At 41.0% G+C, this 27500-nt stretch overlaps 1 protein-coding gene across 1 annotated transcript in view; it reads right to left on the bottom strand.

Annotated features, from left to right (window-relative positions):
• Positions 1 to 27500, bottom strand: part of LOC138043538 (NFX1-type zinc finger-containing protein 1-like) — a 62340-nt gene that overhangs the window by 6702 nt on the left and 28138 nt on the right. The window contains exons 10-16 of the mRNA XM_068889863.1: positions 23065 to 23709; positions 22212 to 22531; positions 17922 to 18126; positions 16159 to 16559; positions 13242 to 14205; positions 9424 to 10545; positions 1755 to 1910 (exon numbers count right to left, since the gene is read on the bottom strand). Coding sequence (XP_068745964.1) covers positions 1755 to 1910; positions 9424 to 10545; positions 13242 to 14205; positions 16159 to 16559; positions 17922 to 18126; positions 22212 to 22531; positions 23065 to 23709 — 3813 coding nt within the window. The remainder of the gene's footprint in view (positions 1 to 1754; positions 1911 to 9423; positions 10546 to 13241; positions 14206 to 16158; positions 16560 to 17921; positions 18127 to 22211; positions 22532 to 23064; positions 23710 to 27500) is intronic.

Raw genomic sequence — 27500 nt, 5'->3', positions numbered from 1 at the left:
TCCGTTCACCCGTACAGAGACTGTCGGGGTGAAGGCCAGGACAGCCTCTGGGAACGGGAGTGTTAGAGCAATTTTCCTTCGCGGGAAATCGTGTGGGAGCGTTGCATTTGGCAACCCATGTTTTTCTGGCGGGAAATCATATTAGGGAGCTTAAGCAACGACAACGGCGACGGCAACGAGAAAGTCGAAAATTTGCATATTTAGTGGGAAAAAACAATAGCTTTGCACGCCCTGCACTTGCGTTTTTCACTTTTGTCCATTTCTTTGCCGTCGTCAGCAAAACTTCAACATGAAATAGCCAAATGTGAGGTTTTATGACGAACGTCAGCACTTAGGATAAATTTTCATTCTCTCCCCTAATTTAAGTGTTGTTCCGACCAGTATCATTTTTGAGGAACTACCACACCCTTGTCATATATATTAAAAAGGTTTAAATAGTCACGAAGTGATTACAATAACGCGAATTTATATTTTGAGACGACGTTTTCGTTGCCGTCGCCGTCGTCGTTGCTTAAGCTCCATATTAGTGACGAGCAACAGGAGAAAGAGCAGGAAAGAGCACGAGAGAAGGGGTTACGAAATTTGAGAAATTTAATCGAAGAAATCCTTGAGAGAAGCCGAAGAAGGAGAAGAAGAGAAAAATTCAATGAAAATCAACGTAAAGCTGAGAGAAATAGAGCGAGAGAAAAAACACTTAATAACAACAGTTAGCTTTCAGGTAAGCTTAATGTTTTCCTTCTTTAATAATAAGCTTATATGCCTGAAAAAGTTTGCAATTCCTTGTTAACAGAGATTCTGACATAATTCAACAATCACATATATAGGCTTTTTGTGTGAAATGGGTGTCCAGTTGTGAGCTGCTTTGTTTGAATATGAAATTGCAGTCGAGTAAGCGATTTTACTACACTTCAGTTTGACTTTTAATTAAAAAAGATTTTTGCTGTTGTTCTCAACTGAAGAGAGAGAGAGAGTAAAGATTGTCAGTCAAACGGAAAATGTTGTGAAAGAGATTACTGTGTATGTAATTTCATTTTTAGTTGTTGATTAAAATTGTTAGCTATTGTTTGCAAGGCTTGTTTGTTTACAGCTGTCAGCTCAGAAGTGTTTGATCTGTTTGATCCTTGTAAACTGTACACACTAATGACGATTAATTTGGTACTTAATGCAGAAGCATAATCCATAAGCACTATATTTCTTTCTGGGGTTAGGCTTGGCTAAATCTATATAGTATTCTTTTCTTTTGCATACATAGTTGTGTAACCAGTGACTTAAAACTATCCATAACATTACCAGGTGACCCGTTTAAGGACTCTTGTTTTCTGTCTTAAGCCACAGTTAATAGAGGGGACTGGTTTTGAAGCTAGGTAAACATCAAAGGAGGAAACAAAGATGCCAAGATTTAGGTTGGAAAGTCCACGACCGTGCACAATCTTTTGTTTTGCGCTCATACACTGCGCATGAATTACGTAATTATATAACCAACACGTTACTATTGGTTAGTTCCCCAGTACGGAGTAAACAATAATTGTGTTTTGTGCACGGTCAAGTCCAAAAAAGAGAACAAAAACCCACAACAAAGAAATTTGTCGGGTTTCATAACCATTCCCCTATATTAACTATCATAATGCTTAAGCTAACCTCAAAGTCACATCACATAATTTTCTTGTAAAATTGTAATGTAATTTGGAACTGGAAAAAATAAAATAGAATAAAATAATTATCATGTTATTCTCCTTAAAACTGTGCGTACGTACCTTTAGGACACTTGAACCAATGTCCTTGTGTTAAGCCCATAGCTTTGACAATTAGATCTTTTTCTTGTCGGGTCACATCCTGGTAAAACACCGTTAGATTATTCCGCTGTCGGATTCTCTCAATTCGAGTGGTGTAGCGCTCTCGGTCATCTTTGCCTAATAATTTATGAAATTAAATAATTACACCTCAAACGAAAGTATTAGCATTACCATGTAACACATTCACTTAAAGTCAATAGCTTCTTTATTATTTGTAACTTTTGTAGGGAGAATAACAACAATTTTGGCGGAAGGGTACTGCAAATTAAGCCTGCGTTTGTTGTTTGTGTCCACGCATGCGTCATACAAAATATCATCCCAAAATTATAAAAATTATAGAAAATAAATGAATGTGGTCAAAAGTGATTAGCACGAACTGTTCAACTCTGAGCATCCGAAGTAAATCAAAATGGCACACCCGAAGTAGAAATAATGTTGGTAAGTAATTTTGCGAGTCGTTATTTTGCTTCTATATTAATTCCTGAAACAGAGATTCACTTCATTTTGGTTGTAATTTAGTGGTCAGTATTCTCGCCACATCCGCAAATCAATTAACTATTCACCACCATTCACACCTACTTCGATGAATATTTGCTATTAGAGAAAGCAATTGCCTGGAAATGAACCACAATTTTACAGCAATAACCAGTTTGAGCTGTGAAAGGATCTCCTTGCGGATTTACTGCTGAACTAATGCAGGCGACATTTCTTACTTTATGGATGAGCAAATTGTTTGTAGATTCAAAACAAAGAAGATGTTATTGATTTGAGAAAAAGGGCGTATCCCCTTCTTCATAGTGGGCTAAGGTTGTAAACATTATTTCACACAAAACGGTTGGTAAAAGTTTCGCCCCTTAAAAATAGTTAGACTTAGGAAAAGTACGATCTACTTTTACTAGAACAAGAACAAATGGAGTCCTTCAATTTTCTCATAATAATTATGTGGTAAGTGGCAAATTTATCTTTCACAAAATGAGCAAAGCAAGTTGTTAAACGCTTAACGGTTTGACTTGTTCATAGCTATCAAAGCGCATGCTAAATTAAAGTTCCACTAGTCGGAAACTTAAAGTGGTACTACCACTAAAAAAACAATTCTATTTTTTCTTTGGATTTCAAAACTATGTTAACTAAACACTAACTTACCCAAGTTTTAAGTTCTGATTTTGAAAAGACACCTGTTTATTTTAACTGGAATTTTCTTATTTATTGGTCCGCCATTACTAATTTTAAAATCTTGAGAGAGCTGGGTCGAGGCGAAAATGACGTCAAAGACTCACTAGTTTAAGAATGCAATTCGTGTGTACGCGGCTGAATTAATATGCAGCACGGGAGTTTCGGGCTTTCAGACTTTTAAACCTGTGTTTTGCATACATAATGAATTGTGTTTACACGCTGAAATTTTAAGCTAGTGAGTAAATGACGTCATTTTCTCTAGATCCAACCCTCTGAGGTCCAATCGGACCGTGAAATCCAAAACTCAAAATAAACAGCCTTTGGATAAAACTCAAAGCTCAACATTTTGCCAGTTGGGTGTTAAGCGAACACGCTTTCAAAATCTGAAGAAAAAAAGAAAATGATTTTTGGATCATAGTACCACTTTGACTCTCATTCTTTACTTCTATTGTTTTTCCATTTTTTGTTTGGTGTGCGTTCTTTGTTTTTTAGTTTCGATCATAACTTCTAAAAACAGGTTGGTATGAAACGTTGCCTTCTCCGCAGGCCCTTCTTGAACGCAAATCTTCAAATAACGATGATTTGAGAGACGTCTGGGTACGAGACCGGGAAAACGGCATAAGCAGCACATCCTCGATAGAAACCTAGTGCTCTTATTCTTGGGTTTCACTCACGTGATCAACAGCCATGTTTTTCAACAAAAACACAAGAGAACGTTTGCATAACGACTAATTGACTATTGCAATTGCCTTCTTTATGGACTTCCAGACTGTGAAATATCTAAACTGCACAGGGTACAGAACGCTGCAGCCAGGTTACTAACTTCGAGCCGCAAATATGATCATAATGCCCGTTTTGCATGATTTACACTGGTTGCCAGTTAAGTATAGAATACATTTTAAAATTTTACTTTTAACTTTTAAAGCACTAAATGGTATGGCACCAGCTTATATTAGCGATTTAATTAATGTAATTATAAGAAAGCATGCACGTTATTCACTGCGCTCCAATTCTAGCATTATTCTATTACATCCAGCTGGGAAAATGAAAAAAACCTTTGGTGACAGATCTTTCAGTGTAGCTGCGCCTACACTGTGGAACGCGCTCCCTACAAGCCTGCTCAATATTGATTCGATTTTAACTTTTAAATCTTGTCTTAAAACATATCTTTTCAAGTTAGCTTTTAGCCTTTAGCGCTTAATTACTTTATTATCATTTTTAGTTTTGTACATATTTAGTATATTTTAATACTGTGATTCGCTTTTGATCATTGTATGTTAAAAAGCGCAATATAAACATATAAATTATTTATTTATTTATTTATTTATTTATTTATTTACAATAGAATTCAATTTCCACAGGATTGGGTAGGGACACCAACATGCCTGCCGTTTCTTTCTTTGGGACACCAACATGGCGGCCGTGACGTAATGTGAAACCCGAGAATAGCAAATGGCGATAAAAACCTAAATAAATACACTTTTGCTGTTCGTTAACCGCAAAGGGATATTCATTCAAGCGAAAACACATTGTCATTAAAGCGAACAGGCAAGCAATAACACGAACAGAGTTTCAAGAGTGCGATGGAACGTTCATTAACGTATTTAGCATAGAATTTGACATCATTAATATGCACGTTTATGTAGATTCATTAGCGTCTTTGTGCAGGCAATCAAAAATTCCCAGATACAATAACGTTTTTTGGACATTCATTAGTGCACAACAAATATTATCCGGAAAGAAGTGTATTTATCCTTGAATTTCTTCCCTATTTAAGCATCTTGCAAGATAGGTTTGCATGTGGTTGTACCACTGCATGCACTTTTGTGGCGAGATAAGCTAATTGTCGTAAGTTAAGAAAACCTGGTCGTTTGGGGTCTGCACCGAGAAGTCTTGGAATCTCTGGCAGGTCATGCCTCCTATTTGAGCGGGATGGTGCACCAAACCAGCTCTTGGGGATACAGCAATCACAATGGGTACACTTCTACCTCGTTGCCCGCAGATAGACGCATTCATCTATAAAGACGCAATGACCAATCACGCCTGTATTGAGAAACCACTTGGCGTATTCAAAAAGGCTTTGAATCACATCTGGGCTGTTTCCATCAACTGGTAGAGGTCTAGCCAGTTTAAATGGAACCTCCACTCTCACTACAGAATAAGTTTAAACCGAAGGAAGTTATGTTTACAAAAACGTTTTGGAAATTTGTTCTTAAAACAGTGTTTATATCAAGAAAAGTGAATTTTAAAATCGCGTATTCACACTTTCAAATTTCGCGGGCGCAGCCATCTTGAATAATTGTGACGTGTTGCGGTTGCCCTATACCCTGGCTGCCAGAGGTTTTTCTCTCTCAGAGCGACGGAAAGGCGAGGAAAAACCTCTGGTACAGGCCGTTGAGTTCTTTGAGAAGGCCGGTCCAATGGAATGCCGTTTCATATTCCCAGAGTCAGATTTTGACCCTAGCAACTCGATTGGTTCCAGGAACTTGTCAGTTCTAACGAGTACTCTGATTGGTTTAGCAACAGAAAGTAGTTCAAACAGGTTTTAATAGGCCATTTCCGGGCTCATTTCTGCCTCCCCTTCAAAGCGAGTCTGAGTGCGAAGTTTTTGTTATGAAACTTAATTTCATTCATATGTAAAGTAGAACTAATTACCATCACAAATACTTCGCACTTAGACTCGCTTTAAAGAGGAGGCAGGCATGAACTCGGAAATAACCTATTGCTGTCAACTAGATTTCTCGTGCCCACTGTGGCCATAATCGAAACGCTGCAAAGTTCGGAAATTAGGCTTTGAAGGCAGAAAAAGTTCACTTGGGTTCTACATTTTTTGGTTTTGTATATGTCCGCCAAAACTCAACTTCGAAATTTGTCATCCAAATTAATTTCAAATTTGAGTTTTTATTTTCATAATCGACATAGAAGTTTTATATGGAACATTGAATTTTTGAATTTGACATCGAAGAAAATAAGACGACTGTACCGTGGGAACCCAAGATGCTGATTGGTAGGTTATGTCACGTATCAATTAACTGAGTTTTTTCGATGTCAATGAAACGGGACATGGAAACGAGGTTCTCAACGGCCTATACCAGAGGTTTTTCTCGCCGCCTCGCGACTCGCTATTCCGTCGCTCTAAGAGAGAAAAAGCCTCTGGCATCCAGGGTAGTTGCCCTATTGTTCTGACACAAAGAGCTTTTGTCTAATGATAATAGGGCAACCGTAACACGTCACAATTATTCAAGATGGTGGCGCCTGCAAAATTTCTAAAACTTATTTTGAAAATACTTTAGTTTAGACTGACTTGACTGTAATGGTTATTTCCTGTGATTTAAAGTTATTTTTTTGTTGAAGTGGAGGTTCCCTTTAAAATTTACAACCATACCATGATCAAGTGTCCTTCTTACCGTGCGGTCATGTATTGGAAGCGTCCGTCTAAGTTCTCTGTTGATTTCAGTTAGCGTTAGCATGTAATTATCGTCTACTATGTCATTTAGGCATTGCTTTATATCGGCGTCCACTTTTACGTTGTTACGTCCGCCTCTTGGTCTCTATGGAACTCTGCCCTCACAGGTGTACCGTGTTAAGATACCCCTGTCCGTAGAACGGTTTTCACCCAATGTATCAGCAACCATTAGATCATCTTCTGTGTGGTCTTCCTAGGCCCTCCCAAGACGTTCTCGAACTTCATTCGGAATTCGGTTTCTTTGAACAGGCATTTTACATGTACATGTAGTCAGCTGAGCAAACTAGAGGCAATGTAACTCAAAGTGACTTGATATTTATACCTAACTCCAGGTATGTTTTTGTAAAGAATCATATTCACGGGTTGTAAAAAATGTAAAGAAAGTTGAAATAATACAATTCCAAGAGGAAAAGTAGAGTCAATGTATTGCGCTAATGAATGTCAAAAAAACGTTATTGCCTGTGTACGTATGTGAACTTGTTTATCGATTGCACAAAGACGCTAATGAAAGCTCGAAAACGCTAATGAACCTGCACAAACATATTCATGATTGTCAAAATCTATGCTAAATATACGATAATGAACGTTCCATCCCACTGTTGAAATAATAACAATAATAATAATAATAATAATAATAATAATTATAATAATAATAATAATTAGTAGTAGTAGTAGTAGTAGTAGTAGTAGTAGTAGTAGTAGTAGTATTGTCAGAGTGCAGTGATACCATGAATAATCTTTTAATAGATAGAATGGTACTACACGACTGTGTGCGAGAAAGAAGAAACATCAGAGTGGCCTGGATCGACGTGAAAAAAGCCTACGATTCAGTAGATCATGGTGGGCTATGCAACGCTATGTGATTGCACAAGTTCCCAGAATGGATCAGTGGTACTATAAAGAACATATGCGCTTCCTGGAACACCAAGATCATCGCCAGAACGATGAATGGGATTGAGATATCTGAACCAATCCGCTTCAAGAGGGGTCTCCCTCAAGGGGATTCCTTATGTCTCAGACTATTCATCTTATGCTTGAATCCTGTGGCGTGGATGCTACGAGCAACAGAGGGATACAAGTTAAGTACGCCAATTATTGCAAAAGTAACAGATCTGCTGTTTATCGACGACCTTAACGTATTTGAACAGTCTCAAACCAAGTTAAATTAGGTACTTATGTCAACTCAAGAAGCGTTGAAAGATATTGGTCTTGACCTGAATCCAAAGAAATGCTCAGTAGCGAATGTCAAAGGTGGGAAGCAAGTTTTTGATGAAGGTTAAGTAAACCTGGAGGGGACAACGGCGATTGCAAGTTTAAAGGAAGGAGAGCAGCATAAGTTTTTGGGTGTATTAGAGAGCCTAAAACAGGAAGACACAACGCTTTGAAGATTGCTGCCAAGAAATACATCCAGCGAGAATCTGTCCTCTAGTCTAGTCCACTTTCGGACTGGAACAAAGTCAAGTCCACAAATGAATTTGCCATTCAATGTATTTGATGTGGACCCAAACATGGCCTCTGGCAGAGCTCAGACAAATCGACCGACAAGTAAGGAAGATCATCGTCGCGAATGGAGGGTGACACCCAACAAGTTCAAATGCAACCCTTTACTTGCCAAGGAGCATTGGCGGAAGAGGCTTAAGGTCAGTTGAACAGGAATACAAACTGACTAAGATCAAAGCAGCATTAAAGATATATAAAAACCCCGATCCAACGATAGGAATTGTCCGCGTGTTCGACGAGAAGGCAAAAGAGCGAGAAGATCAGTCCTTTGCTAACGATGCTGTCACGTTTGCTAGAGAACTTGATCTTGAATTGAATCTAACGTATCCTCGGTCTTCGTGCTCTAACGTAGGAGAGGATGAAATCCCAAGGCTGCAGGTCAAAGACGCCTTGAACAAATCAGTGGTTAGCAAGTTAAAGTCAGAAGTAGAAGACCAAAAGTGGGAGGGAAAGCTACTAGCAAGCAGGTGGAAGGATGAAGCCCTAGACAAAACTGGAGAACTGCACCGACCCACATGATGACTGGCGTTCAAGACCTGTACCAACAGCTTTTACTCACATAGTTGTACACTGGGAAGAAGATTAAAACAACTAATCATCAAGATTACACTTGTGGTATGTGTGGCAAGGGCCAAGAGAGTGTCGCGCATGTGTTGGCGGGATGCAGTGCTATCGCTCAAACCAAATACCTAGAAAGACACAACAGCGTCCTTAGAATCCTTTTCTTCGAGATTCTAAGCTAATACAACCTACTACCAAGAGAGAAGTATGCGTGGTATAAACGAATCAGTCCAAAGCCAGTCTACGAGAACGAAGAACTCAAAGCTTTGTTGGATTTACCTCTGTTTGCTGAGCAAGTAGAAGTTCGAGCAAATCGCATCGACGCGCAAGTCATTGATAAAGTAAAGAAAGAAGTAACCCTGATCGAGATAAGGACATAAAGTTTCTCAGCACAACATCATCATGAATGTACTGGGTAGTTATTCAAAAGAGGTGAGGAAGTCAATCAAGTGCTTGGTAGGAGACACGTGTGACTTGGTCCTGAAGCAGATGCAGAAAGCAATGCTATCATGCACTCTGAATATTGCAAGGAGCTTTAAAACTTCTTGAACACTGAAAATTTTCATAAGAAAGGCAAAGATGAACATTTAGATACATACGTACATATTATTAGGGATTTTTACCTTTTTTTACAACGATCTATAAGAGAGAAGATTTAAGATTTTTAAATACACAGATCAATGGTTAGGATTTTTACATTTAGATACTTAAGATATACTATTATGTAGAATATATAATATCGATACAGGATTGTTTTTTTTTTTTTAGGGATTAACAGGAATTGGTTACGCTTTTTGGGAGCCCAAATTTTGTAATCAGTTTTCAAACAGATGTTTCAATAAACTGCAAATAATAATAAACAAGATAAAGAGGTTATGAACACTGAAAGCAGAGAAACCAGTCAAAAACAAATGAAATGTGTCATCTTACCAATGGCCTTTTCTGAATCCAGTCTTTTTTGAATTCGATCAAGTGACGAGGAATAGACAGCATCCAAACTGATACCACGAACTTTAATTTGCATTTTAAGCAACTTTACGTCAACAGCTAGCTGTGTTCGGTACATCTCTTCGTTGAGTTCTTCCAATTCTTGTTCACTGAAACGAGCCCGAGTTTCCATTACACGCTTCCGAAGTTCCTCCACCATTATTTGAATATCTTCTTTCGTTTCCAGTGGGACATAAACCAGATGGCTTTTTGTTGCTCTCTCACTGTCATCATCAATTCCCTTCTCAATCTTATCTTTGAGCTCCTGAAGAAAACGCAAAAAGCTGATCTGATTCTCGTAAACATTCACTTGTTCGTCAGTAAGGCTGGAATGTTCAAGAGCCCTCATTAGTTTTCCCTGGTCTTCAGGAAACTTCACAATCTTTCCAGCCTTCAGTCTTAGCCTGCTTACTACAGCTCTGCGCTGCTCTTCACCAAGCAAGATCTTCTTCTTTATCTCTTCGAAGTCAGCGAGGATCTTCTTAATGATGTTGCCGTACCTCAGGCTGGTGCGAATGGGAGTTTTACACTTTGGGCAGCACTTAAGCTGTACATCAACAGCTTTTCCATCATCTGTTTGCTGTGCTTGATCCATCCAATCATCCATCATTTTTACTTCAAATAAGTGACCACAGTCGGCTAATTCCACAAATCGTGCATTCGGGTCGTCTTCGGTTCCGAAGAAAATCTCTGTGACTTCGTCCTTGTGACACACTCGGCATTTTTTGGGGCAGTTTTCCCCGCAAAGACCAATGCATAAATGCTTGCAAGGAAGGCGTTTTTTGCAAGGTTGATCACAACGCTTACGATTGCAAGGCTCGGAGCATAGCTTGGTGCATTTGTGATGCTGACATTTCCAGATGCATGGCTCATTGCAGGGTTTGCAAGGTTCACCGCATTTCTGCTTGCATTTACTGTGTTTGCAGGAGTTTCCGCAGGGCTTCTTGCAGGGTGGGCAGTTTTTGGTACACGGCTCAGAGCAGCTGTGGCCACAGAAAAGGATTCGTGTACATATGGATCGGCATGGCTGATGAACACGGCCCCGCAAACAGCTACTGCAGGTACCTAACGTATATTAAAATATAAAGAAGGATTAAACACGCACTACAAGAGAACCATTAAGACTTCTAACCTTTTGAATAAGTCAATTTTTCCCCAAAGCCCTTCGTTTGCCAACAAGGTTTATTCTACAAGGATATGAAGTGATTTGAAAGGTAAACTTCCTGCATCAAGCCTTTAGACTGCAAGATAACGCGTAACTTCCAGTTCAAGACATTCTCTATTATTTAAAACAAATAAAACAGTTTAATGAGCCATCCCAGTGATTTGGCCCTTTAAGCAACATGACACGACACGTTTCACAATGAATCACTCCCTCTGGCACAAAAGAACATAGCTTACTGTGAGAGTTGGTTCACTGGACATATTAAGCCATGTCGACGCACCAATGTTACAGTGTTTTGCTACTCTTCCAACAAAGTTGTGTCCTGAATCGAGTCACGTCCGTGCTGCTTGCCAATAACGAATCGATATATTTTTTCTAGAACATTTTTGCAGCAAAGATGACGAACAAGGACGAAAAGGACGTCATGTTTATTGATGAATAGCCAGAAACCTTGAACGGGGAGGATGAAGCAAGGCCATGTCGATCTGAGGGACACTTTTAGTCCCCTTTATCATGATCGCTCTCTTTTAAAATTTCTGCAAATTGATGCGTGCTTATTCTCATCATCTCCTGAACGCGGATGTACCGGCTTGCAGAGAACATACCCTGTTCTACACGTTCTCTTAATCATTCCTTGGTTTTTTCCTCGGTTGAATCTCAAAAAAATAATTCACGTTATTGTAATCACTTCGCGACTATTCCAAGCTTTCTAACATGAAAATAGTGTGGCATTCCCTGAAGAATGAAACTAATATGAGTCACGTTCAATTTAAGGAGAAAATGAAAATTTATCCCCAAATCCTGACTTCCTCCATAAAACCTCAATTTTTTTTGTTTTACGTTGTTATTTTGCTGACGACGGTAAAGAAATGGACAAAAATGAAAAACGTACGTGCAGAGGGTGCAAAGCTATTGTTTTTTCCCTCTAAACATGCAAAATTGTAACGTTCTTGTTGCCGTCGCCGTTGTTGTTGCTAAAGCTCTCTAAAGTCTGGTTTTCACAGGCTACGCAAGCACACGCGCAAGCATAAATAGCTTATGCTAAGCTAGTGAAAACGAACGTCGACATAAGCATCAAAATCAACCACGGCGTCCGCCATTTTGTTCAAATTCTGACACATGGGGAATCTGAAACGAATGCTTTAATTGGACAGACGTAGCAAATTTTCTTGCTCTTGTGTTGCTTGCATAAGCGCAAGCACAAGGAAAAGGAAAATTTTTGATCCTTGTGCTTGCGCTTGCATCAACCCCGTTTTCACGGTGAAATAAGTTCTCTTATGCTTGCGTTTGTGCTTGCGTCGCTAGTGAAAACCAGGCTTTATGGCTGCAAACCGGTACGTGTGACATACCCTTTCCTCCAAGGTATCCCAAGTGCCTCGCTCGGTTGTCTGGATAAAATTAGCTTTTGTTAACGTTCATATGACAATTTTCAGCCCAGTGAAATATAACGAACAAGCCCAGCGAGAATTTCTCGATTTTCTTTGTTCAAGGCACCCTGCCAGCAGAGCCTTTCTTAAGTCGACGAGAAAGAAAGAACTTTGCAGAAATCAAGTAGATTCTTTATTGAGTATGCGTAAGCCGTTTCGTGGAGACAGTTTCAAACCCAGGCCAAGTCTCGATCGCACTCAGTAGACGCCATATTCATTTTCGTAATGACGGCTCGATTTTGACCTTCGCCTTGTCAAAAATATGGAACTGGAACTTTTTGTAATCCCTCCCCCCCCCCCCCCCCCCCAATTTGTTACACAAAAAAATGGTTCAGTACTTACAAACCTAACATGCAAGTTGTATTCGTGTTATAACATAATATTAAAGCATCCCTTTATGATCATAACGGCTTAATTTCTTGTGACCCTCCCTCTTTTGCTGTCTAATTTTTTCATGGCCCTACCTCTTGAAGGGCTTAAAAAACTGTGACCTTCCCCAGTTTTCCACCCCCCAGCCTGCTAATTTCTGACAAGTCCCTAATAGCAACCATTGTCTTTCTGCAGTTGAGAGCCACCCCCTTCCCGGTAACCGCGTGCTGAAGTGTTCGTATGGGGATTTTTCAACCTCTGTGACCGATATCTCAGCAAGCGGGTGGTCCATCCTATCGTATGAGCTTACTCAGATTTATACAAAGATTTTAATGGTGAATGTACGATCTCCAGACACCGAGCCAGCACAGTCACCAGGAAGCGCATGAAGAGGTCCTAAAATTTGGGCAAATGACGGCAAAGAAATGTACCAAACTGGAAAACGCTCGAGCAGGGACATACAAAGCGTGGAAAGTTATTGTTCTTTGCCTGGTTAAATAAGCTGTTTAGCAGCGTTCTTATTGGCGTTATCATCATTAAAATTAATTTCGTTGCGTACGGTTACTCCGATTCTGGGAAGGACAGGAGTGGAGACATGTCGACACAAATATGCATGATTCCTCAATCATGTGATTCGGTACATAGACAAAAAATGTTCATACTATCGTTCAAAGTCATTAACCTATGTTTTGAAATTTTGGTGCACTTGTTCTTCTACACGAATATACTCCTCACTAGAGAGCCCCTATAAGGGACCGACGTTAGTACTAAACAGTCGTCTTGTTGGAAAACGTGCTTACCGGCACAGCGGTGCTCACACTTCAACACTACACCACATGTTGCATTACAAGGAATCTGCAGAGGATTTTCGTGACATTTTACAACATTCTCGTGTCCACAGGGCCAGGTTTTCTTTACTTTGGCAGCACACCTGACTGTGCAACCTTCAGAGCACTCATTTTGGCATCGGTGCCCACATGGCAAAATCTGTTCACAAGGTGAATGGCATTTCACCTCAGAGGGGTTCTTAAAACAAGGAACCTTCTGGAGATGGCCACAATTTAGGAACTTCTGTACGGGTTGTACGCAGGGACCGCATTCTTGAAAGCATCTCTTTTTACACTTGTGGTCGAGTTTGCAGAGCGACTTCGCACACGGCTTGTTACATCTGTACTCTTTGTGCTCCGGATCTGTTGGATGACAAGCCATTTCACAAACATGACCACATTCTAATCGCGTGTTGCAAGGCACTGAACATCCTCCCTCGGGTGCCTGCCTGAAGTCATCCGCACGTGCTGCATGAATCACGTTCTGCGGATGATTCTGACATGTGAGTGTCAAAGCTTTTCCAACATTCCCTCTTTCCTCCATGTCGCTTATAATATTGTACCACAATTTGCTCTTTTCCTTCAAAAGGCTGATGTTACCGATGCAGAAAAACCCTTTTTTTGCTCGTGACAATGCCACACACACGCGGTTTTCTGTTTGAAGGAAGCCGATTTTTCCTTCTTCGTTGCTTCGAACGAGTGACAACAGAATTATGTCGTTTTCTTCGCCTTGGAAGTTGTCCACAGCGCAGACTCGTACTCCGCGGAAGAAATCTTTGGGCATTTCATTCTTGAGCTGGATTAACTGCCCCGTGTAAGCTGTAAGGACTGTGATTTTTTCTCTGTCATAGCCTTGAAGGATTAGGTAACGACAAAGGGAGGCCAGGAACTTTGCTTCGTGTTCATTTGATCGGCTCTTTCCCTCCTCCAGAAAATCCTGCAAAAGTAATTAATGAAATATACCTCGTCAAACGTTTTCCGAAGAAAGTACATTCGGATCGGTATTTTGTCCCACAGCGCACATAGAAGAATGCCAAGAGTCCATATAATATATCTTTTTTTTATCCTCCGATTTTAGAGTAACTTGGTATCTCCGAGCATTTACCTTCCCAACCATAATACACCACAGAGTACAGACCACAACACCGGGAACTACATGCCCTACTCTTTGAGAATAGTGTGTGGGTTCTTTTACGTCCCACAGGGTTATGAACATTGAAGGGTTGTGAGATGGGGCATCGGTTTATCGTCCTTATCCGAGAAGACTTCAAAGTCTAACCATTTGCAGTTGTCATTACAAACGGAGCACTTTCTCTTCGGGTATTTATGCACCCTGAGTGTGTCGAAGCCACGCTCTCCCGCATGGCAGCCCGGAGCTCAACCAACTGAGCTCCCGGTGCCAAGAGTAAGAATCTGGTATCAGGTTTGTCCCCATCAGCGTTAGGCTCGATTACCAGCCGCTGCTTCGGGAAATGAACCAGCGCTCACTCCCAAAATAACGGATGGACGCATGAGGTGAGCCATTGGTAATCTCCGCCAATCAGAAACTCGCCTGCAAAAATCGGTCCAGCATAAATTACATTTTTGGTTGCGACGGTGTTCTTTGACCCAGCGTGTTCGAGCTTTACAATGCTTTTAAGTTACGGAAAACATCCACGATTTCGACAACAGAAATTGTTCGAGAAGCTGCAGAATGGGGATTGTATCGTTTTCTACTGCCTGAGTTCAGAAACTTCATCAATTTTCCAGTTAGCGCCAAGGTCAAAATACGGCTTTCAAATCCATTGCTATTGCAATTTCTTCTCAGACGTCGTTAATGTAAGAGCAAGTAAAAGTCCTCAAGATCGATTGGAATTACTGCTGAGTTTATTGGTGGCAAAACGAGGGGGCCGATGAGGTCGACCGAGAGCTGAAGCGGCCGACGATGTTGTTGATGATTCGCCGGTTAAATTCAAACTCACATTGATCATTTAACCACAAACTCAAGCTCGTATAATCGGGAAACTTCGCACAGGCGTTTTACGCATTGTTATGTAAGTACTGTTTTGTTAAAATCAATGTTTTGGGATGTCTAACGCTACTTTCTCGCAACTATTAACTTCGCATATATTATATTGAATTACGTCACAGACACAATCTACCGCTCACGCGTCCAGGCATCTCTTCTCGGGGAGGATACCCAAACTCGAGTGAGCGGCGGAAATCGAGCCTACATCAGCGTCAAAAAAGTGTATTTTTAAACCACGTTTTGCGAGAAAATAAACAATATACCAAATCGGCTAACTCAATGTTGTGTGATCTCCCTGGGTTAAAGTTCTTTGTGTATTGTATTTCCATTATAACGTAGCATCGACATTTCAATGATATGGACCTGGAACAAAACGTTTTATTCGGGTTCAACATGGAGTTAGCCGATTTTTATCTATTGTTTATTTCCCCCCAAAACGAGGTTTAAAATAGACACGTTTCTGCCGCTACTGGGGACTAGGCCAAATAGGGGAAATCTTACTCTTGAATGATGGAATCTTGAGAATACTGATAAATAGGAAAGTCAATCAGTAATTTAAGACATAATAATGGTATAGCTTGATCTTAAAGACAACTCAACGAAAAAATGGTTAATGCACCGGAAACCAAGGACACGTAAGGCCCTTACCGTTTAACTTGAATAGCTAGAAATTCTAGTGGGAAGGTCAACGAGCAGAGGATGACAAGGGAGTAAAGGGTCCTGACACCCGACACGACACGTTACATTTCTGGTTCATTGCTGCGACAAAAGGCCTCAAATATTCCCACAGAATGATTTCCTCGATAATTTTTGCTATAGCTCCAAACGTCTTTCCTTTCCTATGAAAGTACATTCTTATTTTTTAAAAAAACCACCTCGTACCTCGCCTTGGTCATGATCCACAAAGAACATGTTACGAGCCACGCCCTTGATATTTTCAAAATGTAACACAGCTTCGTGGTTCTCCAACTTTGGATTAACATAAATGTGTTCCAACATTTTGGATATTTCTGGCCTCATTCGATGCTGCAAGCGCAACCGCTCAAAAGGCATTCCATTGTTTACCATTCTCTCAAAGAGTGACACATCCAGGTTGTAGTGCTTTGCGAGATCAAATACCGTGGGATTGGGACGGAGTTGCTGATGGTCACCAATCAGAATCAAATGCTGACATCCGGGAGTCAAAGAAGTTACAATGTGTGACTCTAGTACTTCAGCGGCTTCCTCCACAATCGTTATTCGAGGCTTCAGTCTTTGCAGAATTCTGCGGAACTTTGCAGCTCCTAAGTGATGCACGGAGATAAAAATTCAGTGCGAGTTTGATACATGAAATCGTAATGATACAATCCATTATAAAGGACTCCCACGGATAGGATAAAACGATGGTGCAATTAACCGAAAATAGAGAGCAATCTAAATCAACCAAGGACAAAAGGCTGCCCGCAGTCGGAGGACACCCGGAGGCTCCTTTTTTCACTAGTTTCTACCACATTTGCTTACGGCCAGGGTGGGCGTCACTCCTATCCCATTTCATACGCAAGTTATCCCCGGTAATTCTGGTACTTATTTTTTCGACCTTAACTAGATAGATAGTTGGGTGAAATTTGGAGCGCACGTGCAGGGATTCGAATCTGAAAAGGCTGGGATGCAGTGCGCGAGCGATATCCACTAAGAGAACCAAACCACTGGCCCGTTACGCAGTTCCTGTAAGGTACGCCTTGCTCCTTTCTGGTATTGGCAACTGGGTCCAGAGGACTTCTTTTCGTAGACAAATTGAGTTCACTATGTTTCTTAAGAGCAAAACCGCGCGCCAAAGTGATGCAGGCTCGCAAGATTTAAACGATTAGTGGCCTTACACTTTAATACAAATACTGTGTGCCTGGGTCGGAAAACTTTCGGTGAAAATTCGTTGGCCTTGGTTGCCTTTTGGGCAACTCTTATCGCGGCCGCTGTCGTAGCTAATTTAACGCATAGAACTGAATTCCCTTAGGACACTGTGCTTTAGGTGGTGCAAATAAGGTAATCAGAAGGGGAAAAAATGATACTAGCCAAAAGATATTGACTACAAAGTTCTCACAACGCACGATGAGGGAAGACAAACGATCCTAATGGCTGGTTAAAATCACGCCACAAGTGCGTTGAGCGAGAACGATTCATCTGGTTTTCCTTAATGTTAAAAACGACGGATTTGCTTCTTCACTTAAAGAAAACATTGACAACAAAGTCTAAGCACTCGATGAAAAGGTAGACAAACAAAGTCAAAATGCCCTAATAAACAAATGATTTGGATTGTTGAGAGTGATGCCGATGATGCCAAATTTACATTGCCTTGCACAGTGCAGTTGCTGAAGACGAAATCCGAGAAAACTTTTAAGTTCTTCTTTTTTTTATATAAAACCAGGATTGTTGTTTTGTGTGATTCCGGAATTTAATTTGAAAATCATGATCCGTAGCCTTTTGTTCAGATTTCGAGTGGGAAAGCGTGCTTATGGTAAGCGGAAGAGGCGCGTGCATGGAAGTTCTTACACCACTTGCACGCCGTTTTTCGGATTCGCCGATTATTTTACCTTCAAAAGCGTCGTATGATGTTCAACACTAAATCAGGCCCCTGATTTCCCAAAGTAACCCAGAGGAAGTAAACTTACCAGTTGTTGTCATACCGACGACATCAGCGTTCTTGAGTATCTCGAAGTCTTCCAAGTTTTTAATGTCCTTCATTTTCTTGGCACCCGCTTCAAATTGTTCTTGATAAAGTGAGATAGTGTGACGATAACTTTCACTTATGTCTGCGACCCAGCGACGGTACAAACGCCATCGGTCCTTGATGTTTAAAGACCAAACATTTCGAATCTGAAACCCAATACAACATTGCGTCAAACGAGAATATAACGAGTCGCTTTCTCGATATATTTAGATTTATACCATAAGCTCATTTTGGGGTCACACCCGACTAGTGATCAGGGGGAAGTGGGTTCAAATTGCACCCAAAATCATGTGATTACCTATTCTAAAGTATAAAATAGTGAATATGACCAACAATGCACGTATTGAGATATGCCTTCTTGACCGTCTCACCAACTTCAACAACACTCCCGACTAAGATTACAGGCAATATTAATTAGAGTCACAAAATGTCCCTAATTTCTATTCCTCAAGTAAAGATAAACAGATGGATTTACCCCAACCTCAAAATAACGCTAAACCGAACATTTACCCTGTAGTTGGAAACAGGTAGTAAATATTTTTGTTGTAATAGTTTATTAAAAACCCTCTTGCAGTAAAAAAAAAAAAAAAGGAATTAACGAGCTAGGATTTACAACTGTAATACTACTAATAATAAATTTAACAACTAATAATTACAATAATAATAATAGAATCATCAATTAATAATACTAATTGAAATATCTAAACGTGAAGAAGTTCTCCGCTCTCTTCGTCCTACAAGCTATAGTGTCCTTAAAAAGAGTTACGCCTTAGATGATACTTGGGCTCATTCAGGAGTGGGCTAGATAACAGATGATGTAAAGGATGGCTAGGAGACTTCATTTGACTCATATATTTGTTACACAAGTAGTCTCTTCTATTGTCCAAGCCATCTAATTCACGTCACTGTAAGGCATGCGCATGTGAAACGGCTTCAGGGTAGATTATGTAGAGTGCCCTTTTTTGAACTCGCTGTATGGCATCGGAAAGGTAGGCAGGAATGGCCTGCCAAACTGGGACAGCGTACTTAGATATATCTTCAGGATGTTGGCTTGGCAACCCCTGCTCTTCGCAGTACTCTAGGCGAATATAACTTTCTACTGGCTTTTTTAGCAATGTACTCGACATGACTATTCCACTTAAGGTCTTTGTCCTTTATAACCCCTAAGATCTTATACGTGTTAACACACTCAATAACATTGCCACCAATTATTATAGGGTTAATGAGACAGTTAACATTGTGTAAAAATTAATATGCATTTGTTTACACTTAATTGGATTGAGTCTCGTATTATGAGTCATGGCAAAATTATGAATGTCTGACGCTACAATATTAAGTAAACTAGTAGAGTTCCTTGGAATTATTTCGAGAGCACTAGTATCATCGACGTATCTGATGCGAAGCCGCCAGTCAGACAGCAATAGACCATTTTCGAATTCTCACGGCTGGACTGGATCTAGCATGAAATGGAGGCTAATGCGGGCAAATCTTTTCAAATGCAAATTGATTTGTCAGCATTAGCCTCCACTTCATGCTAGATCCAGTCCAACCGTTAGAATACGAAATTGGCCTATTTGTTAGTCATCATCGTGAAGAGGCTCACACCCGATTTGGTCCTTTGGGGAAGTCCTCCTTTTAGTGTTAACCAATCTGACAAAGTTCCTCCGATTCTAAGTGCCTGCTTCCGGTTTGTCAAGAACGCCGCAATCCAAGCTAGGAGCGCTGGATAAACTTCCAGAATGGCGAGTTCCTGCATCAATATCGAGTGATCAATCAGATCAAACCCCTTCGTGAAATCGGCAAAGATAATCCGCGCAGACGCCTCGTCACTATCAACCGCTTCGTTGATCGCTTGAAGCATATATAAAAGGGCATCGGTTGTGGAGTGGCCCTTGCGAGAGTACTGACGGGGGTCGATCTTGCCGTCCAACCGGGGTAGAAGTCTACCGCAGGTAAAGCCCTCCATAACCTTCGCTAGTGTCCAGGTAAGTGATATAGGCCTTAGATCTTTTTCAATACATTTTCAATACAGCCGGGTGGAACAATTTAGGGATAGGCGCCAAGAACAATAGATAATTTCAGGAGACATATATATATCCCTCCCTTAAAGATTGGTTGTAGATATCACAAACAAGAGGAGCTAACTCCAGAGTCTTTCAGGAGCCGGTTAGGAATGTCGTCAGGGCCGGCCGCCTTAGATATTTAGAGCGACGGCAATGAACAGTAGGCCTCATCCTCAGAAATGAGGACATACAGCGGAGGGGCTCCTTGATACAGAGGTGGAAAGTGGTCTATAAGAGCAACAAAGTAGCTATAGGCCACTTAAGAAAATACCATATTACTCTTTCTTTGTCCCTCTAAATTTTGCATAAATATTGTTTCCAGTTTCTCTTGGGACTTCTTTTGTCCCATGACAAAACAAAAACACTACTTATGCAAATTGGGGGAGGGGGGGGGGGGGTGGGGAAGAGGGGACAAAGAAAGTGGCCTATTGATCTTGTTTGCTAGCAACTTGATATCCTTGTCGTTGTCAAGGAACTGATGGTGCCACTCCTGCTTTGTATCCTGGCCTGCTAATTTTTTTATTTCCCTCCACCATTTCGAGGATTCACTTGCTCAACTTCAGCGACTTTTTTCTCATAGTAGTTATATTTTGCTGTTCTTATTGCACCTTGTACTTTATTTCTCCAATGTCGGTAAGCATCCGAGCCTTTTCCGTGACGAAAAAAGGCAGATTGGCGCTTACCGATCCACAGTTTGATCTTATTAGTGATCCAAGGGCGGTTAGTAGGATGTTTCTTTAACATCTCCTGCGAAAGAAAATTGTTGATAGCACTACCAAGTTCTGACATGAGCAGCTGGAACTTAAGCTCACATGTGGAAGCATTGAGAATTTGGGTCCAGTCCTTTTGAGTTAGCCAGCGTCCAAGCGCACGCCACGCACTATCCAACATATCACGCACAATAGATTTCTTTATTGTGTGAGCAGGCGAGGCAGCTGAGACTGTTTTTGCTAAGATGATACTCTGATGATCCAACCTTCGGTAGCCAAGAAACGGTGAACAGTTTGGATTGCTTGGTAAAGAACTAGTCCAGCGCACCGGTATCGCGGGTTTTGAAAGTTACAAGTTGTTTCAGTTGATTCACTTCAGTTATGTATTCTGCTCGAAATCCGGTTGAGGTGGAATTGAAATCGCCAATTAACACGACAAGGGCATTAGGTTGCTTCAAAAACAGCGCATCAAGGTTCTTTTGTCCATGATCACGCAGAATAACAGTCTCGGGCTCTCGGTTGCTAGTCGAGTGATAAATTACATCTAAGGCAATAGATGCAATTTGCATTGGCAAACTATGAGCTATAATATTAATCGATAGGATAGTAGGTATACCGTACATCTTAGGTTGCTTTAGCTTCTCAACGTTCCTTAACAGCACTCTGTGTGAGCCGTTGGATGTTTTCAGCGTAATAAGCGCTATGTTGTTTACAATCAGCGCGTCCATTAATTATAGTTGGAATAGGATGTCTTCGAGATACATTCCATCCCCTGTTGTTATGCCTGGGTCCACGATATCACAGTAGACCATAGCGCTTGAGCTGGTGGAAGTGAACCCCGGCATCCTAGTCATATTTGCGAGGTCGAAGAGCAAATAAATCCGGACGGCTATAAACTCTACGGGCCGTTGGCAATGGCTGCTTGCAAGGAACATTCGCAGTACTTGGCGTACGAGGCCAAAGGTCAGTCAGTGTTGAAAAGGAAAGCGGGCCTGGTTTGGCCTGGATATCCATGAAAACTGTAAGGTCTCTCGGTGGCAGGCACATACAGATGAAACCATGCTTTTTCCATTCAACGACTTGCCTCGAAGGAGTGTTAACCAAGTTGGATCGCTTTAGCACTAGGTCGATCCTTGTAGGCAAATATTCTGAGAATAGACGCGCTTTAGATAGAATGCATGCCCCAGCTGTGAGGCGGACGCCAAATGGAAGGATAAATGGTAGCTAGAGAGCTAAGAAGTACAATAAAATTGCAGAGCTAAAAATCGTGGTGGCCATCTTAGCAGGCATGCATAGGCTTACATGCATTTCTGGACTTACCGCCCTAAAACAACATCTTTGATTTGAACTGCGGTTCATAAATCAACAAATCTGTTTTGGACAAGTTCAAGAAGATGTTGTAACTGAAGATTTTTTAGAGTGACCAGCACTTTAAGTAAAGTTGACCAAACAACTTACCATTCTGACTCTGCTATCTGGCATAACGTCTTTCTTGCTCAATTCTTGTATTATTGTACTTTTCAGCTTTCTTCTCAGCCTCTTGGGGTTATTAAGTTGAAAGCCATCGGGGTCAACGCTTCCACTTAAATCAATATGCACAACTTTGAGTCTTCCTTTCAACGCCGCAAACGGCTCCGCACGGATAACTCTGACGTCATCATTGTCCAGGATCCTCATATCTTGCATGACAGCTGCTTCGTACAGTACATCAGCTTCTTCTTCTCCTTCTTCCTCTTCTCCGAAAAAGCCATCTTTCTCTTCCTCCGCCTCAGCTCCGCCTTAAAAAAAGCATACGGTGAAAATTCAATTGCTTTATTTTGAAAAAAAAAACCATTGTCATTTGTCTCCTTTTTTAGGTGGTCACGCAACGCTTCAACGAGAATGGCTGCCTGGTGAAACAAAATAATTTCCCATTTCCCGCTGGATATGAATGGTTCGCATGAAGACACATATCCTGCAGAGGGTTAAAAATAATCTTGGAAATCCCATGCCGAAAAGAATCGATCATACTCAGAACAGATATAAGCGGCCAAATCGTCCAATTTCTAAGTAGAAAGCGTTAGAAAACATATTGAGTACCAGGGCAAATTTCCAATTTCAAAACTGTCGCTTTCGAAGAACTTTACGGTACCCCTCGTTCTGTGCCCACTGGGACATACAAAGGCTTTCATAAAGATCAAGCCCTGGCTAGGAAGAAATGATTGTTTAGACAGCCTGGATTTTTTTGGCTTGTCTGCACGTCTTGGAATTGTCTATGTGTTGGAATTACCCTGATTTTGCTTTTGATTCAAATCAAGGATGTCGAAAATACCTTGTGGAGCGATTCCACCCACTGCTCGTACAGCGTCTCGTCCCAGAGATTCAGCAAAAATATGGAGATCTGCAACCATTCCCAGAAAACAATCACCTTGTCTGCTGTCTGCTAAAGCTCCAATTCTAATGGAAAACTGTGTGGCCAGCTCCATTTTTTGGCCTATGAACTTCGTTTCGACTTTATTTCCCTCATGCCAAAGGCATGCAATTCCGGAGTCGTGATCATATGAAGCACCAATAAAGTTCCAGGTGTTCATGTTTAGGACCGCTTTACTGACTTCTGGACGTTGTGAAAAATCCCTGCACGCGAAGCGGGCGGTCAGAATTCCTTTTCCATCAACCATTCCTTCTTGCCATATCTGGACTCCCAAACCGTTTTCCTGGAAGCTGATAATTGCACCCCGGTTTCCAGCCGGGAAAACATGCATCAAAAGTGTTATCGACATCCTGGTGTCGAGGTCACTCCCGGGACGGTTCGGGATTTCAATGTATGAATCAAGTGTCCCCATAAGCTGAACAGAGCGATTTTGATCCCGCGCCCAGACTGTGCGAGGGGAAAAAGTAGCCAGTTGGCCTCGTGAAATCCGGTCCAGTCCTTGGAAGGTTCCGTTGAGAGGAAAAACGGCTACGGGTCGCGCAGAAGCTAGGGAAAAAAAGAAAATTGAGAAAGTTGAGTGCCTTTCCATATGTCTGGATGATTGGGAAAACTAGATGCTACGTGAGCGTAAACTGGTTATAGCTTGGTATGAAAGTGTCACGCAAAGAGACCAGTAGAAAATTCAAAATGCTGTATTTTCGAAACGAAAGACGTCACGGAACTGAAAACTTGGAAAATGATTTCAGAAGATCTTTTAGAGTTAGATGACGTCACTGTGCAAACCATCTAGAGCTTCTTGTTTGTAAATAATTGTTGCATAAGTTATATTTGGTCAAGAAAGTAAAAATTCACCTAAATGCGCAGTAGATAAGCTTAAAGAAATATTGTTGGTTTCCCAAATTAACTTCATTTTACACCAGAATGACTAAACAGCAAGAATTCCTGTAATCTTTAAGAAAACTGCTCCCATATAAAATTTCAACCCACGCATGCAAATTAGTTAATATTTGCACAACACGATAAATCCACAAAGGCAGAAAAATCTCACTAAAAACTTTTCCAGCCAAAAATTTTATTGAAACATACTGGCTATTAGAGGCAACAAACGCTTCCTATTTCATTCAGTGCGTGCAAACAAACAGCACATTCCGTGTCATAAACCATACCCAACTAAATACACTTCTCACCGGAGTTCAGGATCAAAGCCTATTCTGAAGAACCTTTCCCTTGAATAATGACGCATAAAATAGACAACAAGCTTTCTTTCAAATAATTATTGAATGTCAAGAATTAGTCACATTTCCATTTTTACTGATTTGTCCTGAAGACTGCGCAGAGTTGAGTGCAAATGAATATAAATAGCCAGACAACTGAGATAACACAGATACATTCAAGGTGTTTGTCTGGTTGGGTATGGGTTTTACAAACTCATTGAAGGAATCGAAGTTATTACCAAAGAATTTGCCATTTGGTTTCAGTTTTGTACATAACATCACAGTTTGTAAAATATTTAGAAATACACATCACTGCTCGACGCCCAAAAGATGCGTGTGTTGTCAAAGTCCATTATTCGTCGCTTTGAAAATACCAGATGTTTATTTTTAACCGCCTGTCTTGTTTATCGAATCGACTTTCCATTGTTGAGCTCCGTAAGCGTATATTTTGTTTAAAGATTCACGAAAACGCCATTCGCGTTACATCGACTTCGATGCCATTGCAGGTTAAATAAATATTGTACTGTGTGCACCGGATAAAATTTACGCATTTCTACTTCCTCCTGAAACCTACCAAAACTACGCGCAGAAGATTCTAGGCACAAAGACAATATTTAGCAGGGAAGTGACAAGAAAGACCCTATTGCGCAACTTCTCCGATTTCCGACACAGAAAGAAAATAAAACGGAGAAATGCAATGCGGTTTTCGATTGGATTGCAGAGATTCCAACCCTCCCGTTTTGGCCGGAAACCTCCCGTTTACGGCGAAGATTTCCGGCCTCCCATTTTCGCATAATATTCTCCTGGGTTTTGAAACTCTTCCTTGCCGTTTATCTGTGGTTTTTCAACCATTTTCACCCTTTTGTCATGGTAGCATGAGCCTGCGACAATTTTGAGCGAGGTAAGTGTGGTACTGGATTGCCTCGACTTTGTGCAAGGTTTGCGTTCATTCGTGGGACCAATAGGCCTTAGCTTTTACTACCTGTTAAAAACTCCACTATTCTCCATTGACTATGATATCAAAATGCAGGAAATGGCATCTTTAGAGGCACATACCTCAATTTTTTTCCTGGGGACACATGCCCCCGGAACTCCCTAGAGACTCGCGCCTAAGGCGCTCGTGGGCGCGGTTTCGCCGCTCCTAAAACCTCCCTTCATTTAGTATATGTGGCAACCCAGTAATAACACAGTCGTCCCTTGTATAATTCAGGCCAGTTGAAAGGGAAATTTTGTAGATTACTGTGATTCTCGGCCTAAACGTTAGAGCGAGCTCATATTTGGCATATTTGAATGGTAAATTCGCGTACTTCCTCGCACAATTTCTAGCACACTCGGAAAAGAGTTTGCACTGAATAATGATAATAATAACCAGAGCTACAGTCAACTCGCGTTATAGAGGACTCCCTCGGGACCGCGATTTGGTGTCCGTAATAGAGAGAATCCGTAATAGCGGGGTGCGAGAAAATTTTATTTTAAACCATATTTACGGAAGGGGGTCACATGTGTAGTTATTTTCATTAACTCCAGTACCTTTTTCAGACCCGTTGTCGCAAGTAAAGAGCGTCAGAACTTTATTTACAAACAGAACAGAACTTAACAGAACAGGAGTTACGTACCCTTTGTATACTGTAGTTCTTCTAAGTAAGTATAAAATAAATCATATCGTATGTTGCAGCAATGTCCACAAATGCATCATTTTGGTTTCCTACTGTGCTGAAGTACAGTAATCTACATTTCTAAAAAAGTTGTTTCAAGGAAAAACATGAACATCAGCTATTGATTGCATCAGCTATCAGATTGCCTTAAAATATCGTTCCAGTCGGCTCTGTGTACTTCTCATTTGAATTGCAACTTTCCTCACCTTGTCGCCAAGGACACTAAATTCATTAGCAACCGTAAACTCCCCTCTATGAATCAAAAAGGCAGAAATATTTTGGACACTGTCCAGAACGTCCTTGAAACTTTTCAAAGTGGTTGTTTCGTTTGAGCGTTTGCCTTCACCTGGGATATCTTCCTTTTCCATTTCATTCTCGTCGTCACTCTCTATTTCCATGACATCGTGAGAAGTACCAATGGCCTCCAGCGGCTGTTGTTCGATAAGAAGACTGTAACAGGCTGGAAGTTTGTTATCAGACTCCAAGTAAGTACTGATTCCACTTCCAGGTGCAACTTGTTGGACAAGATTCTCCAGTTCCTCATCGACCGAGACATCAAGATCAGCAAAGGGATCCTCCTCTCCTGTCACAGTACTGACGGTAGCTACTTCTGAGAAAAAGCTGGAAATTCCAGCTGCTGCAAAACATTTGGTAATGGTATTGTTCTCAACCTTAGACCAAGAAGTCCCCATCCACCTTATGGCTTGCAGCACGTCCAATGTTTTGGCAATGTCTGTTGCACGGTCGTGGTCTGTGGTCATTGTAATAATATGACGAAGTAACAACTTTCTGTAAATGGACTTTAAAGTTCTGGATTATTCCGAAATCTAAAGGTTGCAGCTGGACGTGCAGTTTATGGGAAAAAACACAAGTTTAATATTGGAATAGCGTCCCTTGAGATCATAGGGGTGACATCCAGAAGAGTCAATATGAATAAAGGCATTGATCGATTCTGGGCCTTGAAAGAGCTGTTCAACTGAGGAGCTTGTGAAGGAAGATCATCTTTGTTTATATTCTTCAGGCACCTTGGATTCGCATACTTTCCGATTGCAACTGGTTTTCTCCTTTCCCCAGGAGCAGAAACAAATTAAGCAACAGTTAACCGCTCATTTAACTTCTTGCCTCCTTTGCATTTCTTTGCTTTCTCCGAAAGGCTCTTATCCGGAAGTGCGCGGTAAAAGCGGCCAGTTTCATCCCTGTTCCAGATGTCTTGCATCTCATATTCAGAGATAATAGACCCAAGACGCTCTCTCCAAGAGTACACTGTAGCCTCTGGCACATCAGCAGATTCACCACAGAGTTTGTGTTGCGAAAGGTTGTTGCGCTCTTTAAATCTCGTAAGCCAGCCGCTTGACGTCTTGAACCCAGGGTAGCCAAGTTTCTCTGCTGCTTTCACTGCAAACTCCTGAATTAAACTGGAATGCGTTTCTCGGTTTTCTTCTTGAACCATTCCCATACAGCATCATTC

Source organism: Montipora capricornis, chromosome 3 (assembly GCF_036669925.1).
Source record: "Montipora capricornis isolate CH-2021 chromosome 3, ASM3666992v2, whole genome shotgun sequence".
Lineage (NCBI taxonomy): Eukaryota > Metazoa > Cnidaria > Anthozoa > Scleractinia > Acroporidae > Montipora > Montipora capricornis.
Note: the sequence above shows the minus strand (reverse complement) of the source record. Positions and strands in the feature narration are given on the sequence as shown.